Raw genomic sequence first — 13625 nt, 5'->3', positions numbered from 1 at the left:
GGAATCGTGCTACACAGCAATCCATCAGGAATGGACACAAGGGGCCAACAGCATGTAGCCCTCCTCAGGTGGAATCTTACTTCTCTCTGACAGGTACCTGAAGGGCCTGACTCTTTTCTTTACACCAGCATCACTCATGGGGCCAATCAAATCTCCTTGAATTGAACTGTCTCTCTCCAGATCATCACAGTAACTAGTGCCCAAAATTACTAAGATGACATCATAATCACAGGTCAGCTGCAAGCCCTCATTGCAAAGCTAGGGGGAAAATGGCTCTTCCATCACCATGGCACAAAGTTCAGTTCCTGCCAGAGCTCCTGAGGCAAGCTGGTAATCTGAGCACTCTGATCGTCAGAATAAAATGCAACGTGACTTGTTCCTCCTGCATTTCCTGCTCGGGTTTCTTTCTTCTATTATAGGTTTGCAGAAAACAGGAGGTTACTCAGGTCCCTGACCATTGGGACAGGGTGGGAGGATTATGGAATAAATCAGCTGCCAAGTGAAAGGTGAACAAGCCCCAGCCAGGCACTGAATCATAAAGCAGTGAAAATAGATCTTATTCTTTGCAAGCACCATGCGTAAGAGGCTGTACATGAGATGTGGCTTGATTTGTTCAGTAAGTTGCAGGAGTAAAGATGGAAATTGGCTTTTTGCCACGGACAGTGCAGGGTTTCTTTCCTAACAAATTACAGCTGAGCCAGAGTGCAGCCTATCCAGGCTGAAATGCCATCTCTGATCCCTTCAATCTTGCAGTTCCCTTAAAAGGGTGATTTTGGTCCAGGATACCTCCCATTTATTGAAAGAATATGGCTGCTGTGAAGTGAACATGTCTCACATGGAGCTAGGAAGCTTGGAGGAGAAGCACAGAGACAATGGCAGGGCTGGAGATGGTGGATAATTCCAGGTCCATTAATGCAGCTTCTGAGGCAATGTCAGTGATGTGATGGGAGGTTATACAATGGGGTAAATTAGGCTGTCTCCCATTTATGCTGCTTCATTAGATGGATGCAGCACCCTGACCTGTTCAAACCCCAATGCAAGTCACCTGCTAAAGTTTCAGAGCAGGTAGTTCTTGTCTTGGGGCAGGTGATGATCACTGCACAAATACATCACTGGCCTAGTTAGAGTTTGCAAGAACTGAGGAGGAGGCTCATAGGAGGAAGTAGCATCTTTATTGTCTCCCCCCCCCCCCCGCGCGCTCTTCTGCTGGCAGCAAAATGTGCCTAAAGCATAGACGTTTTGGGACCTGAGGCTCAGCTAACAGAAAGTTGTTGAACTAGGCATCTCAACTGCCCCTGAAATGCTGTCCAGTGCATCTCCTCCAAGGAGCCACCTCACACTCCACAGTTAACATCTGCCCCCTGGTGGGTGTGAAGTGGAGAAAGGGAAATGTTTTTACCCTTGTGAGAACCTTGTTTTCTATGACTCTGACCAGCTGCTTTATTTGGGGTCCAAACAATAAGGAATACGGCCACCAGAGCAAAGGACACTTTGACTTGTCAGTAGAGCTCTGCAGAGAACAGAAATTCCATTTCATGGAGGATGTTGAGATTTCTAATTTTTTTTTTCTGAACAAAATCTGAAATCCTCTGCAAAAGAGAATTCCAAAACAGTTTCATTTCAGATCAAAATGTTTCATTTTGACTTTATTTTATAGTATGACAATAGTTCTAATATAGAATATAAAACAAATTAAAAAAATAAAAAGGAAAGGTTATTTCAAAAAGAAAAATCAAAATGTTTCATTCTGAAAATGTTGAAGTGGGGTGTTTCAACACTATCTGAACTATTTCCCTCTCCTCCCCCCCCCCCATTTTATTTTCCTAAATTAAATTTCAGCAAAATCAATACAATTTCATGAAGCATTTCATTTTTGATGGAATTGCATTTTCAGCTGGAAAACTGTTCCAGCCAGGTTCTTCTGACCTACTCTACTTGTCAGGTTTTCCCCACCATCATCTGGCCATAGCTCACATCCCTCAAACCAGAGGCCATTCTGTCTGGTCTAACTGTACTCCTAAGTCACTTGCATATATTTGAAAATGCCCCCCACCCCCAATGATAAGTCTTCCTTACTGCTAGATTTCCAATCTTGTGTGTGTCTTTTAGGCTTGGGGCAGGGACTGTCTTTATATTAGGGTGTTGGTACAGTGCTAAGCCCACTGTTGGTGTTAAACAAATAAATCAAGGCTAATGACTAGCCAGAGCCCTGACATTCAGGAGCTTTTATTTCCCCCGTTTTCACATCAGCATGAACATTCAGTCCACATTTTTAAAATGTGCATTCAGCACCAGCTGCCCCAGGATGGCTGCAATCTTTGTTCTGCGTGAATGGCCCACAGGGGTAAGAAATGAGATCAGTGTCCATGGCCCCTTCACACCTTAGGCTCTCCTCTGCTGAGAGCACCAGCCTATGCCATAGGGGAGGATGGATTTCGTGATGTAGGCAGCTGCCCAGAGCCACCAAGTCCTTTCACTCAGGGGCCATCATCAACCACCAGATGGCAGTGACTTCTCAGGGCTAGCGAGGACCTGATGGTCTATACAAAAAGGGCTCTTGCTGCCTTCCTCAATCCCTGAGCCACCTAGTTCATCTCAGTTAAACACATTATTACTATAGCACCTAGAGATCTTTGTCATGGACCAAGAGCCCATTGTTCCAGGTGCTGTACAAACACAGAACAAAAAGACAGTCCTTGCCCTTGGTACACTAGTCCCTTCATTTTAAACATTCAAAGAGCTGAAACGCAGAGAGGACGGTCTGTGAGCACAGCCACTGGTGGTCTATTTAGTCCACTATCCTGCCTGTACACTTGATGTCCCTGATCAACTCCGCAATGCTGCATATCAGGACTGATAGGGATTTCTCCCTATCCCTTGCCAACCAATCCCTCTACACTATGAAGCATGAGAGTTCATCACCACTGTGCCTTTGTACATACCTGACAGGTTTCAGAGTAGCAGCCGTGTTAGTCTGTATTCTCAAAAAGAAAAGGAGTACTTGTGGCACCTTAGAGACTAACAAATTTGTCTGAGCATAAGCTTTCGTGAGCTACAGCTCACTTCATCGGATTCATTATGATTATGCATCCGATGAAGTGAGCTGTAGCTCACGAAAGCTTATGCTCAAATAAATTTGTTAGTCTCTAAGTACCACAAGTACTCCTTTTCTTTTTGTACATACCTGCTTTACAGTGCTCTGCCCACACCACTTTCAAGAACAGTCAGACACCAGACATGGTCCCTTGGACACTATCATAATCACTAAGGAGAGGAAACTCAGAGCCAGATTCCCAGATGTCATGGATGGTGAGGGACACCTTGATTCCTTCTTAACCCTCCTCATCAGCTAGTTCCACTCAGCTGTGGAGTCTGCACTGCGAGCAGTTTGTCCCTCCTTTGCCCCAGCTATAGTTAAAAGCATCAGAAAATGCTCCACAAATTCCCAAAGTGGTTGATCCAGAGATCCCGCAAACAAAGCAGGAACTTCGATCCCTTCTTGACTGCCCATCTACCTAACAGGACAGTGCCCCATGGCCTGAGGTGCAGGGACCCAGTGCCAACAGCTCCGAGCTTTACGCAGCATGTTAGCAGGGCAGCTTTCACAGATGAGATCAGAGCTGCTGATCTGTTTATCTTGAAAGGACATATCTAAAGCAGACCCAGGTCCCCCTCCACCCCAAACTTGCAGAATTCAGCCTTTGTGCTGCAGCGCCAGTCTCTTCTACGCCTCACTGATGAATCATACACTGTGACCCTACTGAAAGGGGAGAGGAGGCAGAGGGAGTTGGGAGAAAAGAGGGAGAGCTTCAAACAGGAAAATGCCAGCTGCAGTTTCAAACAGAGCAGCATTGCTAGATGCATACACAGGTACAGGTGCCTGCACATACACACACAAACATACACACATGGGGTACATACACACACTGGTAAAGCACTTTTGAATACAGCAGTGTTTTACACACAGAGACATGCTACTAATATGCTGACGCAACATCACAGCTGGAGTCATCTACACTCTAGATGAGTGATACTCAGACTGCGGCTCACAAGAGCAAGTGGCTCTTTAATGAGTCTCCTGTGGCTCTTTGCAGCACATGATATTAAAACACTCTGTTATTAACCAGTCAGGATGCTTCTACTATGTTATTAACCAATTAAGTTATCAACTTGCACTAAGTTATTAGCTTATTTGCTGTGTTGAATATATATATATATATATATATATATACACACACACACACACACACACACAATTTCCCATCATATTGTTTAATACGAATAGAACTATAGTAAATGAAGCAATGAATCCACACTACTGTGGCTCTTTTGGATAATTTGGCTCCTGAACAACTGAGGTGTGAGTATCACTGCTCTATAGATGTAAAGAAATCAGGTCAGGAGTTCTGGAAGCTCAGAATGCCCCAGTCTGCTAGGAGTAGGCCTACAAGTCACAACGCTCAAGTCTGTGAACTTGACTCTCACTTTAGACCCACTCTAGACTGTGGTCCTAGTCACGCACTGACGAGAAACAATCATACACCCAGGTTAATTTGCTGCTGCTTTCTTCAGAGCCCTGTTTATATCATCTTCACAAAGAAAGGAAGGGGAAAGGTGTGCAAAAAAATAACACAAACATCAGCCTAGTCAGCATTCAGACTGGGGTCCTCTGAGCTTCAGTAGCTACCATGGAGCATCCTTTCCAACCCCTGCAGACTCCTCAGGGCCAACCAGCCAGCTCTGGTTACTAAAGAAAACATCAGTCCTAGCCACCCCCTTCTTCATGCGTTGAGTTCTCCTTTATGTTGTTCCACTGAGCGTGTGGCCCAATCATGAGATGCTGATCAGCTGTGTCAACTACTTCCCAGCACCTGCCTGCTGGTCTTCTCTCTGGGACAGGGTTTGTAATCTTTTTTCCCTTCCCCTCTAGACTATTAAAAGGACAGATTGCCCTGTTATACACACTTTTACTTCCCTTCCCTCAAAGCTATTCATCTTTATTATGAATTATTAGTATCAGAAATACTGGCACAGGAGAGAGGTTACCAGAAACATTCTGTATGTAATAAATCCAAAGCCGGTTCTTTTCACATTTCCCCACCTTTTCTCACCATGAGAAGGACAGCTCTCCAGCCCTACATCAATACCCAGAGACCCAGGTATTGTGCCAGGAATCATGAGAGCTCCTGATATTTATTTATTTATTATTAATAATAATTAAATTTGCACTCCTACAGTCCCTTTCATCTCAGGATCTCAGCAGCTTTATAAACATTAATTAACAAAGCCTCAGAACTATTCTCATTTTATGGGTGAGGAAATGAAAGCACAGACTGACTTTCTTAAGATCTCACAGTAAGCTGATGGTAGATTGGGAGTGGACCCCAGGCGTCCTGACTGCCAGTCCCCTGCCCTGAACGTTTGCTATGCTGTTCCACTTCTTGGTTTCCGATGTTAAACTGGAAACTCTCCTATCTCGGGGAGATAGAATCCCACACTATTGATGTTACACCCTTCTCTTTATTCCTCCCACAGTGTGCATTACCCCCCACCCCATCTGCAACTCCCCAGCAGACCCTGTCACCCTCAATATTGACATGTGGTTTCTGGTGTCACAGATAAATGAGGTCACAGCCTCTGTCTGAATTGACATCACCCCAAGACCTCAGACCCTAGGGAGGACCAGTGGCATTTCAGAGAGAGGGAGCTCCCAGGTACCTCTCAGCTATCTTGCCTGTCTGCCACAGAAACTCCCATCAAAGCCCTTACAGAACGATCCCTGAATGACAATGAAGGCCCCAGGGAAGAAGAAAGCCCTCATTCACCAGGTACAGTCAGTCCTTCATTAGTCCCTGTGACGAGTTGTAGTGATCCTCCTCCCTGAACCTCTGAAACTGGCAAAGGGATTGAATTGGTGGGGGGGAGAGAGAATTTGCCCTTAGACTAGAATGATATAGACTGTGAGGCCTTTGGAGCTGGGACCTGGTTTTCCTACATGTTCTGTATAATGCAGAGCACCTTGGTGGGGCACAACCACTAAAGCAATAACAAACACATCCAGTGGGGAAAGTCCCAGCAAGGCCATGGATTTGAAGAAATCGAAAGCGATGCTGAACACATACTAGGGTTATCCAGCAGTGGCCTTTTAAATGTGGCACTGACTCATAGGCTCAGAGACATTAGAGATAAAAAAAAGAACTATCAGGTCCCATCTAGACCCTCGTCCCCCAGAGGACAGGGCAGGATTGTCCCCTACAATGCATTTGCTAGTGCTTTGTCCACTCTAGTTTTAAATCTATTGCCTCAAGTGTGCCTGGTCTTTCCCTTTCACAGACTGAAGATGGGGACACTGGAGCATGTCAGCTGAGCGACATAGAACAAGAGAAGAACCATCTAAAGACAGTAAGAAGCCACCCTGTTTTTTTACATGTACCAGCCCCTGGTAGATAGGTGTCACCCTCACTATGAGGCAGTGGACACTGTAAAACTGGACAGTAGTGTGGGGTGTGTGCATGTCAGACACCTTGTTCCCTACCCCTCTGCAGGCTGAGCTGTAGCACATGGACTCTTCCAGTAGTTGTGTGTTTGTTCGTCTCAAACTCTCCCTGTTCTTGGCTGGAATTTAAAGGGAGGGCAATGGTGTGCATGTCAACATCTCAGTGTCTCTTTCTTCTATGGGCCAAGGGCCCAGAAGGGATGCACAACTGGGGATCTGTCTGACACGCTGGCCCAAGGGGCTGGAAAGGATGTGACTGGCCTGTAGCTTCTGCTTCCTTCTCTGGCTGTGACAACCTCATGAGATCAGGGAAGGCAATAAAGTATTTCAGCCTTTCATTCCCATTGTACCCAATCTGGCAGATACTCAAGAAGCTGTCACTGCTGAAGCTGCTGAAGAACGCTGATCACAGGATCCTCCGGCTACGTGCATTAGCTGTCAGCTACTGGAAGTCACTGGCTTTCAAGGAGCCTCCCAACCTCACTGCTGTCCCCACTGGGTGAGTCACTGTATAACGGAATCCCAGGGTTTTTGTTTCCCTGTGACTCTGTCTAATGGGCATGATACATGAACCTGAGGATGGTTACATGATGGTGAGCTTTGTGAGAGTACATTGTGGGATGGGGAGTCTTTGCAGGCTGGGCCAGGAAGTGTGACTGGGGGCATGGGGGAAGTGAAAGGTGGCAGATGGTGAAATTAGCTCATTCAGAATATTTTAGGCCACCTCTCAGCCATGATTCCATGGCTCAGCCACAGACAGTCTGATTTCTGCTTCCAAATGCCTGATTTAAAAAGGGGGAAGTGGTGTCATGCCCAGATTTCTCCAAGAGGCTAGTGCCAGAGGGCTGGAGCAATCAGGGAAGGTACTAGAGGAGATATGACCTACAGTAAGTGGAATAGAGGAATTTCAAATCAAAGAAGGCAATTTTGAGCTACATCCTGTAATGACCCTGGGGCAAGAAAGCTGCCTGGAGGTGGGAGAGATGCACCTTGTACTTTGTATGCTTGGCAAGGGCAGCAGCAACAGCAGCCCATCCTGCACAGGCTGGAGTCTGGAGAGCTGGGTGGTGGAGAAGGGAGGTACAATTGTTGAAGCAGGATGAGATGACAGTCGGGAAGAGACTGGGAGTCAGACTGTCCCAAGTTCTAATCTTGGCTCTGCCACTGACTCAGGGGGTGGCCGTGGGGTATTTCCCCTTCTAAATCAGGCAGTCCGAAACAGAATGATCTGGACAAACTGGAGAAATGGTCTGAAGTAAATAGGATGAAATTCAATAGGGACAAATGCAAAGTACTCCACTTAGGAAGGAACAATCAGTATACAAAATGGGAAATGACTGCCTAGGAAGGAGTACTGTGGAATGGGATCTGGGGATCATAGTGGATCCCAAGCTAAATATGGGTCAACAGTGTAACTATGTTTAAAAAAAAACAAATTTCATTCTGGGATGTATTAGCCGGTGTTGTAAGCAAGACCCAAAAAGTAATTCTTCTGCTCTACTTCACGCTGGTTAAGCCTCAGCTGGAGTATTGTGTCCAGTTCTGGGTGCCACATGTCAGGAAAGATGTGGACAAACTGGAGAAAATCCAGAGAAGAGCATCAAAAAGGATTAAAGGTATAGAAAACATGACCTCTGAGGGAAGATTGAAAAAATTGGGTTTGTTTAGTCTGGAAAAGAGAATACTGAGAGGGGACATGATAACAGTTTTCAAGTATATAAAAGATTGTTACAAGAAGGAGGGAGAAAAATTGTTTTCCTTAACCTCCGAGGATAGGGCAAGAAGCAATGGGCTTAAATTGCAGCAAGGGTGGTTTAGGTTGGACATTAGGAAACACTTCCTAACTGTCAGGGTGGTTAAACACTGGAATAAATTGCCTAGAGAGGTTGTGGAATCTCCATCATTGGAGATTTATAAGAGCAGATTTGACAAACACCTGTCAGGGATGGTCTAAATCAGTGGTTTTCAACCAGGGATCTGGGGTCCCCTGGGGGGCTGCGAGCAGGCTTCAGGGGGTCTGTCAAGCAGGGCCACTGGGGCCCAGGGCAGAAAGTGGAAGCCCTACTGCATGGGGTAAAGCCTGAGGCCCTGAGCCCCACCACCTGGGGCTGAAGCCAAAGCCTGAGCAGCTTAGCTTCATGGGGCTACCTGTGGTATGGGGCCACAAGCAATTTCCCTGTTTGCTGCTCCCTAACGCTGGCCCTGGCTTTTATATGCAGGAAATCAGTAGTTGTGCAACAGATAGTCCATGGAGGTTTTATAGCATGCTGAGCGGGCCTCAGAAAGAAAAAGGTTGAGAACCTCTGGTCTAGATAAAACTTAGTCCTGCCACGAGTGCAGGGTACTGGACTAGATGACCTTTCGATGTCCCTTCCAGTCCTACAATTCAATTTTCTAGTCATTTCAGCTCTCTGTCTCAGTATCCCTGTCTGTCAAAGGAAGATAATATGAGTTCTCTCCTGGACTCATGGGGTGCTGTGAGCCAGATGAATTAATTAATTTCTGTGCATTGCTCTGAACAGAGAAAGCATGATGAAAATGCCACATATTTGAAATAACGGAGGTACGTGAGGGCAATCACAGCCCGTATCACCATGATAATCTCTAAAACATTGTTTTCCTTTCACTCACGTCATTGTTCCCACCTCAACCCTTTGTCCGGACACTTGAGAGGCAACCTACCAAAGTAGCCAGGTCCCTCACTCCAGCCACCTAGCAGGACCACATCCTTCTTTCTTTGCAGTAGCTCCTTTTCAATGCTTGCACCCTGCCCTCTGTCTCTGAGCCACTCAGACTGTTCCTCCTCCTCCTCCTTTTTGTATTGGGGAGGGGTTTGTCTTCTGTGAATGGCCCCTGCATGTTTCCTTTTGGCTTCTCTCACTCCTGCACCTAATTGCCAGAATGATTATTACCATTCCCTGCAGGCTGCATGCTCAGTAAAAGGATTGTCTCTGTGGCCAGTTTCAGGAGAGCTGGGTTAAGAGGACTGTTTTACAAGCTGTTTTGGAATCTGCAGATGGCTGGAATGGAAAACAATCATGTTTCGTTTTGGATTTTGTTTTAGGATAAGTGTCTCCTCCAAGGACCCAGATAAGCCTCAAGCAGATGCTGGTGCTAATCCTGTCACCGATCCTGAGGACATGGATACAGATGCTGCAGCTGTGCAGAGTGACCTTGAGCTGCCCTTGAAAACCCAGCCTCCTGATCTGCATCAGAAGTGCTGGTTCGAAGGCCTGCCCAAGCGGCTCCACATACCAGCTCCCAAAGTGCTCTGTAGACCAGCGACCCAGCGATGGATTAAACCCTGCTGCACTCGGTCCTGTGGCAAGACTCTGGAGCACACTCTCACCATCCAGTACCAGGAGTGACAGTGTCTGCTCCCTGTAAGCTTCCTGGCGCTGGCTGTCAACTGAAGAGAAAATCTCTGGCATCCCCCTGTAATTTTCTCTCCTAGAAATTGAGACACTGCGACTTTCTCTCCCCTAGCCAGGCTGGATCCTTCTAAATCCTGTCAATGGCCACAGGTGCTTCCCACCCACAGCTTGCTGCCTGGGCACTGCCACAATTCCTAGTCCTTGCTGGCCCTGGGAAGCTGGAGATTGAATGAGGGACCTAACCTGGAAACATCTATGTAGCAGCAAAACAAGTGGCAGTTGGACTAGCATGCAGGGCCCCCTCTTCTGTAGGTTCTTATACCTCACTCCTCAACACAGTATTGAAGCACCTAGAATTTTCACTCCCCCAGCCATGGTGCCAGAGGGATTTGAACCCAGCCATACAAGCAAGAGCCTGTGCCCCAAATCCACTTTTAATACTTTCCTGTTTTCCTTCCACAGCTAGACACTCTTGTCTCAGCCACTCAGCACAGACGGGGCAGGGCAATTGGGTTAATCCAGTGCAGAGCTTGTAGGTGTCTCCATGAATTCTTTGATGAGGTTATTCCCAATAACAGCAATGCCTGATCCAGGTCACCAGTTGGGCCTATTCTTAACTGAGTATTCATTATATATGATAACTGCTTTCAACTTTTTGATAGCTGCTTTCAACTACCTGAAAGGGGGTTCCAGAGAGGATGGATCTAGGCTGTTCTCATTGGTACCAGATGACAAAACAAAGAGTAATGGTCTCAAGTTGCAGTGGGGGAGGTTTAGGTTGGATATTAGGAAAAACTTTTTCACTAGGAGGGTGGTGAAGCACTGGAATGCGTTACCTAGGGAGGTGGTAGAATCTCCTTCCCTAGAGGTTTTTAAGGTCAGGCTTGACAAAGCCCTGGCTGGGATGATTTAGTTGGGGATTGGTCCTGCTTTGAGCAGGGGGTTGGACTAGATGACCTCCTGAGGTCCCTTCCAACCCTGATATTCTATGATTCTATGAACCATACATACACAGGGCACTTTGCCAGTCTAGTAAAGACAATCCCTGCCATGAAGGGCTCACATTCGAAGTCTGTTCTCCATGATTGTGGGTAACACATCGCACCTAACATAATACATTCCCTCCCCAGGGAGGAGGTCACCACTCATTAACAGGACCTTCCCCCCTTTGGTGAAGTCCCATCATTCTCATTGACGCTAATAGGATTATGATGTATATAATTATCATCCACATTAGCTCAGTCCCAGCATGAAGCACGCAGATTCCAAGGCAGATAAACAGCTACCTCCCTGCTGTGGGTTGGTGTTTCAGCCTAGAGAAGCCCCAATCACTGCACTCGATGATACTTCTCTCTAGAGAAACAGCACTGATGTTTGTTTTCCTTTCAGGGCTTGCAGATGTTCTGAGCTGGGCAGAGACTGAGATGAGGTTTCAAGAGAAAGATCAGCTGAGTGATGCACTGATCCATAATTCTACAAATAAAGGGAATAATCTGCATCCTTCAGACACAAAATGTGTCTCTGGCATATGTCAAAGTTGGAGCCGATTGGATTGAGTTTGCCAAAGGTGGCCAAAGCTGTAGTTTCCATCTCCCTTGCATTCACAGCAATGCAGATCTCTGAAGAGTGGGCTGGAATGGACACTCTGGTTGTTGAGGATACTTGCATGTGGACAAGGAATTTGATTTTGCCTCTTTTGTACAATCACTTGAATGTCTACTCACTATAATAGGTCACTTTAATCCCCGTTGTAACTTTGTAACTCCACTAAAGTCAACGGCATTATTTCAGGGATGGATTTAGCTCATTACGCTACCTTTAAATGAAACCCAAAGAGGAGCTCAATAGTTTACCAGCAAATGAGTTCCTTCTCCTAAACGAACAGTCCTAGCAGAAGGTCATTTTTATGATCTCCAACCATGGAGGGTTCTTTTCTCTGGGTCAGGAGGAAGGGCATTTCCTGGGACATCCTTGGCACGAAGAGCTTTCATTTTCCCTAATCCACAGATCCAGGAGAGAATAGAAAATGACACAATCCTGTGCCCATCTTCCACTTCCAGGAGGCCTTGACACTGGTCACAGGAAGGGTTAATGTGGTTATAGTAACAAGTGAAACATGCAGCAATGTGATGTCACAGAGGCTGACCTGTTACACTCCCAGACCATGAAGTGATGTCATCAAAGTGGGCAGGAAAGAGCTCGTCTGGGCTTCTGCTCTCATTTCCACCAGTGTAACTGGAAAGTGACCCCCACTCACATCAGTGGAACCTAATGTAAGCAAGAGCAGATGCAGAAGCAGGCCCTAGATATGTAAAATGGTGTGTAATCCCCCAACACACAGGTTAGGGTGATGGAAATAACTGTGGGCAGGTTTAGCACAGGAAGATTTATTTCTGTGATAACATCTAAGGCCTTGATCCTGCAAAGACTTTAAGCACATGTGCTTAACCTCATTTACTTCAATTAAGTTAATGGAACTACTTACAGAGCATAAAGTTAAGCATGTGCATAAGTTTTTTCGGGATTGGGACCTAACCTACAGGTCTCCAGGAAAAATCACCTAGACCCTGAGAGATCATTGCATTATGAATATATGAATTATGAATCATTATGAATGATTGTGTATAAAACTTGTGGTTCTACAGAATCATTCTTAACAAATAAATACATAAACAATTTGTTATTGTAGAGTTGCTTATAAGGGCTGGGCTGCACACACTGGTTTATTATTAATTATTATTTGTTTCTTTGTTAGTTTGTATTAAGTTAGCTCCTGGGGACCCCAGCCATGGATCAGGGCCCCATTGTGCTAGGCGCTGTACAAAGAGGTGGTCCCTGCCCAAAGAGTTTAGAATCTAAGTTTAAGACAAGAGACAACAGGTGGATGTGATAAACAGAGTGAGCCCAAGGAAACAATGCAACAGTACTGGTCAGCGTGATAAACAGTGGTCACTGCTGCCTAGCCCATGCTATTGGCATCAAGGAAAAGCAGAGGTTTGTTACTGTAGGTTGCTTATGAGTGCAGACCCACTTCCATTGTTTTTGTTTTACATAAACATTTGCAGAGGCTTTTAGAACAGCGACAATCTCCATAGAAAAGGGGCACTTGAATTTCCTCAACTTTCTAATCCCTTTCAACATTAAACATATGAGAAAAGGCCAGCAGGTGGCGCTAGGATTTTACATTGCAATTCAGTTCAATTGGCGTGGTAAATTACCCAAGCGTGGCCAAGCCTAAGGAAAAAAGACAAGCCACCTCAGGTGGAGGTTGGAGTGGGCACCACCCGCACAGGCTGGATCACACAGTGTGTTTGGAGTTTGATCCTTGTGTCCACTGGTCATTCTAGATCAGGTGGCAGGTTATTAGCCCAGATGGTTTTTCTATTAGGGTCTGACCTGGAAGTGTGTTGAAGTCAGTAGACTCCCTTTGGATCATGCCCTTAGTCTTCTATACCCCTTGCCATCTTCATGCTTCAATCACTGCTGCTCCCTCTAGCTCCCTTTCCTGCCTCTGGCTTTGCTGCCCTGTATACTTAACTGAGAACCTCACATGGCAGTTCCCTGCTGCTGCTGAGTGTTCGGATTTCTTTGGTTCATAATTATTACTGTTTCTGTTTATTTGTATTGCAGTACAACCTAGGAGCTGCAAACATGGGCCAGAATCCCATTGTGCTTGGTGCTGTACAAGCACAGTACAAAAAGTCCCTGCCCCAAAGAGCTTACAATATAAGACTAAAATGAGAGCCATCAGATGG

The 13625-nt window shown here is 45.9% G+C and overlaps 3 protein-coding genes across 4 annotated transcripts in view; 1 reads left to right on the top strand and 2 right to left on the bottom strand.

The window, feature by feature from the left end:
• Positions 1-13625, bottom strand: part of SYS1 (SYS1 golgi trafficking protein) — a 50038-nt gene that overhangs the window by 11563 nt on the left and 24850 nt on the right. The window lies entirely within an intron of this gene.
• Positions 1-13625, bottom strand: part of DBNDD2 (dysbindin domain containing 2) — a 52074-nt gene that overhangs the window by 17214 nt on the left and 21235 nt on the right. The gene's annotated exons all lie outside the window — the stretch shown is intronic.
• Positions 4884-12542, top strand: TP53TG5 (TP53 target 5). Its single transcript, XM_038369655.2, has 6 exons — positions 4884-5159; positions 5619-5828; positions 6334-6402; positions 6859-6995; positions 9561-9879; positions 11260-12542. Exons 2-5 carry the CDS (start codon positions 5784-5786, stop codon positions 9862-9864), a joined length of 555 nt encoding a protein of 184 aa, XP_038225583.1. The 5' UTR covers positions 4884-5159; positions 5619-5783; the 3' UTR covers positions 9865-9879; positions 11260-12542.

Source organism: Dermochelys coriacea, chromosome 13 (genome assembly GCF_009764565.3).
Source record: "Dermochelys coriacea isolate rDerCor1 chromosome 13, rDerCor1.pri.v4, whole genome shotgun sequence".
Taxonomy (NCBI): Eukaryota; Metazoa; Chordata; order Testudines; family Dermochelyidae; genus Dermochelys; species Dermochelys coriacea.
Note: the sequence above shows the minus strand (reverse complement) of the source record. Positions and strands in the feature narration are given on the sequence as shown.